At 53.0% G+C, this 6,692-nt stretch overlaps 1 protein-coding gene across 1 annotated transcript; it reads left to right on the forward strand.

Moving 5' to 3' along the window:
* Nucleotides 1-284: 284 nt before the first annotated feature.
* Nucleotides 285-5,352, forward strand: sp7 (Sp7 transcription factor). Its single transcript, XM_073071261.1, has 2 exons — nt 285-401; nt 2,644-5,352. The coding sequence occupies exons 1-2, from the start codon at nt 381-383 to the stop codon at nt 3,862-3,864; spliced, it is 1,242 nt and encodes a 413-aa protein (XP_072927362.1). The 5' UTR covers nt 285-380; the 3' UTR covers nt 3,865-5,352.
* Nucleotides 5,353-6,692: the final 1,340 nt, after the last annotated feature.

A 6,692-nucleotide genomic window follows, 5' to 3' on the forward strand; every position in this document is an offset into this window, starting at 1 on the left:
TATTGCATTCACACAGGTTATAGATTTATTGTTTTTTTTTGTCGGGGGTTAACGGTTTCGCAGAAGGGAAATTAAAATCTGTTTCAAAGTAACTTGGGAGGCTTTGAACATAAGGGCAGTCCTGATGCGCGTGTGTGTGTGTGGCGGGGTGGGGGGAGTGGGATCGCAGGGATTTTAAGAGAACATTATGGTGTATCACTGACACCCCCAGAGACTGAGAGCGAGGGGGGGGGGGGGAGCCGGCTCATGTCCTTAAAACCTGCCACACACTATAATTAGAGAGGCGGGTCCATCCTGAGCCCGGACCAGGCACACCAAGAAACGCTACTACAGAGGGTGGCGGCGGCGGCGGGTCTCGAACTCTCACCCGGGCAAAAGAGATGGCGACTTCGGTTCTGGAGGTGAGGCGCGGGTCTTCCTTCCCTCCTTCTGCGGGGCGCCTGTCGTCCGTTCCGGGTGGGGAGAGAGCGTGGAAGGCGAGGGGGGAAAGAGAAGGCGGAAGAGGGAAAAGAGAGAGTGGGAGAGAGAGAGAATGGGTAAGGGGAGAGACACGGGGAGGAAGGGAGAGTGGGAATAAGAGAGAGAACAGGGGTGAGGGGTTGAGAAAAGGGGAATCGTGAAAGGAGAGGGAAGGGAAGAGAGGGAGAGGGGTATGGGAAAGAGAGAGAGGCAATGAAAGGGAGGGGAGACGGAAAGAGGAGAAATGAAGAGAGAAAGGGAGGGAGGGGGAAGAGAAGGTGGAAGGGAAGAGAAAGAGAGAAGGAGACAGGGGCAGACCAGAGGGGAAGAGAAAAGGGAGGGGAGATAGAAGATAAGAGAGGGGGTGGAGCAGAGGAGCACGAAGAGATTCATGGGGGAGAGAGGGACATAATGGGTGGAGAAAGAGGGAGAGAGTGAGAGAGCAGAAAGACGAGTGAGGGGGAAGATTAGCAGAGCAATGGATTCCAAATACAGACGTGGCAGAGTGAAGGGGTGGTAGGGGAAGGAGAGAGAGAAAGGGGGCAGGGAGAGCAGGGGAAGGGGATAGCGGGTGACAGCAAGTGAGAAAGCAGCAGAGAGGGAGGGATGGGGCAAAAGCAAATAAAAGAGTGAGAGGGGATAGTCAGGGAGAATGAGAGAGTGTGAAAGAGGGCAGAGAGGAGAGATGGGAGATAAAGGGGCAGTGATGGAAAGAGGAAAAGAAAACCAGAAAAAGATGAGGCGAGAGGGAGGTGAGAGAAGTGGAGGAGAGACAGAGGAGAGAGTGCAAAGAGGGAGGAGAGAGAGGAAAGCAGATGGGGAGAAGGGGAGAGAGAGGGAGGGGGATAGGAGAGAGAGAATGAAAAACAGGGAGAAAGTAGAGAGTGGAGGGGTTGAGGGACAGAGAGAAAACATAATGGAGAGAGTGATGAAGAAAGGAAAAAGTGAGAAAGGGAGAGAAGTTGAGACGAGTGAGAGCGGGAGACAAAGACTGGGAAAGAAATAGAGGCAGGGATTGATAGGCTGTAAGTGAAGAGAGGAAGAGGGAGGGGGAATAAGAAAAGATAAAGGGATAGAGAGAATGAAGCAGAGATGAGGATGAGAAAAGTGTTAGAGAGGCAGGGATGAATGGAGAGGGACATAGGGGTCTAACAAAAGAGATTGAATGAATGTACATATCTCGTTCACATTGTAGAGAGAACCTCCTCCTGCAAACGGGCAAGGGTGTACTAAGACAGTGGACTGGGGTATGGAGGAAGAGAGGGGGCAGTGAGAGCGGGGGTTGTGGGGAGCAGACAGAAATAACCCACGGATCCTGACAAATCCCGGATCATCCGGGCACCATTTCCACTTTCCCTCTCTCGAACTCACTCTCTAGAATTCTCTGTCTGTCTCACTCTCCCCTCCGTCCTTGTATCTTTCTGTATATCTCAACCATTTCGTTCTCCCATTCACTTTGTCCATCTCTTTATCTATGCCTCTTTCTCTCTTTTTCTTGTATTCTGTCACTCTATTTATCTCTCTGCCCTTCTCTCCCCCTCTCTCTTGCTATCTCTCCATCACTATTTATTTCTCCCTGGCTCTCTCCTTCTATTCCTCTCTCACCCTCTCTGTCCGATCTCACTGTCGCATTCCTACCTCACATTCTACACACACACACGTTCTATCCCTCAATTCATTTCCATTTCGAGATTTATTCTTTGTTTTTCTGAGAGCAAGCTGGACAGTGAGAATAGTTTGGGGCTGTGTGGAGAGTGGGGCAGTGAGACTGACACGGTGGGAGGATATTTGTTGATTTTGGGGAGGTGGATTGAGATTACAATCTGTAACCCCTCACTCTTTTTCTCTTCCCTCCCCTCCCCTCCCTCTGCCTTCCGTTCCACTCCCTACTCCTTTCCTCCCTCTGCCCACTCTATCCTCTCCTTTCCTCCCTCCACTCACTATCCCCCTTTCCCCTCTTGCTCTACTCTTGTACTCTCTCCCTCTCCCTCTCCAACTCTCTCCTCTGATACTTCCCTCTCTCTCTCCCTCCCCATTCCTCCCTATCTCTTTCCCCCTCCCATCTCCACCACTCTCGGTCTCTCTCTCTCATTCCCTCCCTCCTCTCTCCCCACCCCATCTGCTTTCCTCTCCCTCTCTCGTCCCTCCATACTTCCTTCTCCGTTCCCCTCTCCTCCCCCTCAGGAAGAAGGCTCCTTCGCTTCCAACCCCTTCGCCCTACTCTCGGGCACCTGCGGCGTCTTCGGGAGCCCTACGGCCGAGACCACTAGCCCCTCCTCTTCCACCTCCACCCGGCTCTACCGAGGAGGGGCGAGGGGCCCCGCCAGCCCTGGGACAGTAGACCTCTTGGGTCCCCCCTCCCGCCTCCCCTGCTCGGACGATGCTCTGGATTTCTATGGACACGGTCTGCTCCACCAATCTCCCTCCTCCTCCACTCCTCCCTCGTCCTCCTCCTCCAATGCCCACAGTCCGGCCGTCTCGGCTGCGGAGTACCCCTCCTTCCCCGATCCTCCCCTCTTGCCCCCCCGCAACCTGCCTCCTGCCGACTGCCTGCACGGAGCGTGCGCGGCGTTGGAGGCAGCCAGCGCTTACCCCTGGTACAAGGTGGGGTCACCACCCTCCTCCACCTCCGACCACCCCTCTTCCCCTGGGACCTCTTGGTGGGACGTCCACCCGGGCGCCGGCTGGCTCTGTCCCCCGCCTCCCTCCGCCGCCGGCCTGGACACCTTCCAGCCGCACCCCAGTTCCGCCGCCGCCTTCCAGTCGCCGCTCTCCTCCTTCCCGGGGGACTTCAGCTGCACCTACCCCGCGCCCACAGCGGGAGGGGGCGGCATTCTGTCCCGTGAAGGTGCCGGACCCAAGCAGAGCGGAGTAGGAACAGGTGGGGGTGGAGGAGTGGGAGTCCCCTGCACTTGGTCCGGCCGTGGGGAGCCGGGCAGGGGCGTCCCGCAGCCGCGGCGCTGGCTTCACAGCTGCCAAGTGCCGGGCTGCGGCAAGGTCTACGGCAAGGCGTCGCACCTGAAGGCGCACCTCCGCTGGCACAGCTCCGAGCGGCCGTTCGCCTGCAGCTGGCTGCTCTGTGGCCGCCGCTTCGGCCGCGCTGACGAACTGGAGCGACACGTCCGCGCCCACACTCGCGAACGGCGCTTCCACTGCCCGCTCTGCGCCCGCCGCTTTACCCGCAGCGACCACCTGGCCAAACACCAGCGTAGTCACGGAGCCCCTCCCGCCACCGCCGCCGCCCCTGTCCCTCCAGCGGCTGCCCCCACCGACAACGAGCGGGAGCCCCGAGGGGGCAAGGAGATCCGACCCCCTTCCTCACCCGGAGACGGGGCCCAGAAGAGCAGCTCCCGGACTGTCGAGGAGGCGGACCCCACTGAACAGAGCGGGCTACTGGAGATATGAGCTGTGCTCCGGGTTTCGGCGGGTGGATGGACGGGGAAGGGGATGAAGAAAACGGTGCGAGTTCTGGACCGGGCTGGGTCGGGGTAGGGGACGTATGCGCTGTCCTGGTGCTGGATTGGTTTTGGGTTGAGGTTGTTAGGGAGGGGTTGGGGGATTTCACGTTAAGCGTTGGGTTCACTTTAGTGAGTCCGCTTGGGTTCCGCCAATCCTGGTTGAATTGGATTAGATCAGGTCAGGTTGAGGTAGTTTGGATTGGTTCTGATTGGGTTGCATTGAACTGAATTTGGTTGGGTTGGGTTACATTGGTCTTGGTTGAACTGAGTCAGATTGGGTTGGGTTATGGAGTAGGCACTTCGACCCATCTAGTCCATGCCAAACAGTTTTTTTACTGCCTAGTCCCATCTACCTGCAACCAGCACATATCACTCCATATACCTACCCAAACTTTTCTTACAATTGAACTCAGCTCTACCACTTGCACTGATAGCTCACCACCCTCTGAGTGAAGACGTTCCCCCTCAGGTTCCTCTTAAATATTACGCCTTTCACCCTTAGCCCATGACCTCTAGTTGTAGTCTCTCTCAATCTCAGTGGAAGAAGCCTGCTTGCATTTACTCTATTTATTCCCCTTATAACTTTGTATAACTTTGATCACCTCTCAATCTTCTGTGCTCGAGGAAATAAAGTCCTAACTTTCCCTATAACTCAGGTCAAGTCTCGGCAACATCCTTGTCATTTTCCTCTCTACTTTTTTTAAGCTTATTGATATAATTCCTGTAGGTAGGTGACTAGAACTGCTCACAATACTCCAAATTAGGCCTCACCAATTTGTACAACAACATCCCAACTCCTTTACTCAATATTCTGATGCTCTGATTGGTTTGATTGGTTCTAGTTGAGCTTGGTTGCATTTGGGTCAGATTGGGTTGTGTTGTGGTTTGGATTAGTTCTGGTTTAGTTGGGTTCAGTAGGAGTGATTGGGTCTGATTGGCTCTGGTTGAGTTCAGTTGAATTGGATTGAGTTAGGTTAGGTTGGGTTAGTCTGAGTTGGATTGTGTCAGATCGGGTTGGGATGGGTTAGTTTAGATCGTTTCTTGTGTTGTGTAGTGGGTGGGGTTGGATTGGGTCCGATTGGTTCTAGTGGAGTTGTGCTGGATTGGGTCAGTTTGGGGTGGGATGGGTTGGTTTAGATTGGTCCTGGTTGGGTTGGCTATGGGGAGCTGTACGTTATGTTGTGATATCTATGCTGCGTGTGTTGGGACACTTGGCCCTCACTGCCGGGACAGTGCTGATATTTGGATGGTCACCTCCCAGCGCCAGACCCTGCGGAGACGTGTACTCGGCCACTTCCCGAGAAACTCAGCACAGTGGCGAAACAGGGCAGAAGACACGGGATGTTTTATGTTCCCGATTCAAAGGACAAAAGGCAAAAAAAATGTTAGTCATGTATTTATGTAAGTTATAATGAACTCTGATTGGCCAGTGTGGGAGGGGTGAAGTTGGGGAGGGGGTTGAGCTGGTCTTTCAAGAGTTTAAAATGCTGATCTATTAAATTAATGTTCTTGTATGCTGGAACATGAGTCACAGTCATCTTATTACCTCCCAGTCTCTAATATTAGAGGCATGGAAAGATCCCAGGAGGTTTGGAGCTAGGGTAAGGGGCGGGGGTGGGTGGGGAGGAGAGGACTGCTGCCTTATTGGAAGAGAGAACCCCATCCCACAATGCAAGCAAGAGAAAATCTGTAGATGCTGGAAATCACACACACACACACACACACACACACACACACACACACACACACACACACACACACACACACACACACACACACACACACACACACACACACACACACACACACACACACACACACACACACACAGAGCCAGGCAGCATCTATAGAGAAAAGTACAGTCTATGTTTCAGGCAGAGAGTCCTGGCTTGCCCAGTTCCTCCAGCATTGTGTGTGTTGTCCCTTCCCACAGTCTCTTTTCCAATTGTGGGAGACAAGTGGGAAGTCACTGTGGGGTGGAGATTTTTTGTGTATGTGTGCGAGGGAGAGAATTCTGTGCGAGTGTGTGTATACACAAGAGAGAGTGGTGAAAGCGTGCAAGAGAGCACACATCAATTTAGTATGGCAATTTACTCTGACCTGCTGACAGTCCTGTTGGGGAGAGAAAAAAATGAAAGCTGATCACAAACTGTGAGGTTCCCTGAGTGTTGGGGTTGGACTGACACCATTCAAAGTGTGTTGGAGTGGCAGGGCAACGAACGTATGTAAAGCATTTAGCACTGAGCCAAGTCAAAGACTCAGTGGGTCGGGCAGCATCTGTGGGGCAGCAGATGTTTCAAGTCAAGACCCTTCATCTGGTTTTGTTTTCCGTTTATTATAGTCGCCTGTACTGAGATACTGTGAAACACTTGTCTTACACACTGTTCACACAGATCAGATCATTACACAGTGCATTGAGATAGAACAAGGTAAAGCAATAACAGAATGCAGAATAAAGTGTCACAGTGACAGAGAAAGTACAGTGTCAGTAAACAATAAGAGGCAAGTCCATCTTATTGTACAAGAGGTTCATTCAATAGTCTGAAAACAGTGGGGTAGAAGCTGTCCCTGAGCCTCATCTGGTCGAGAGAAGGGGAGATGGCCAGTGTAAAGAGGTGAATGGGAAGTGGGGGAGTAAGAGCTAGCAAGAGGTGGATCCAGGTGAGGAGGGGTGATAGGCAGAGAGATAGAGGCCAGAAAGTGATGGGTGGAGATACTAGAGTTGATTTGAACAAGAATGTTAAGTTCACAAACACGTGTTGTTAACAGTGAAGA

This window comes from Hemitrygon akajei, chromosome 18 (genome assembly GCF_048418815.1).
Source record: "Hemitrygon akajei chromosome 18, sHemAka1.3, whole genome shotgun sequence".
Taxonomy (NCBI): domain Eukaryota; kingdom Metazoa; phylum Chordata; class Chondrichthyes; order Myliobatiformes; family Dasyatidae; genus Hemitrygon; species Hemitrygon akajei.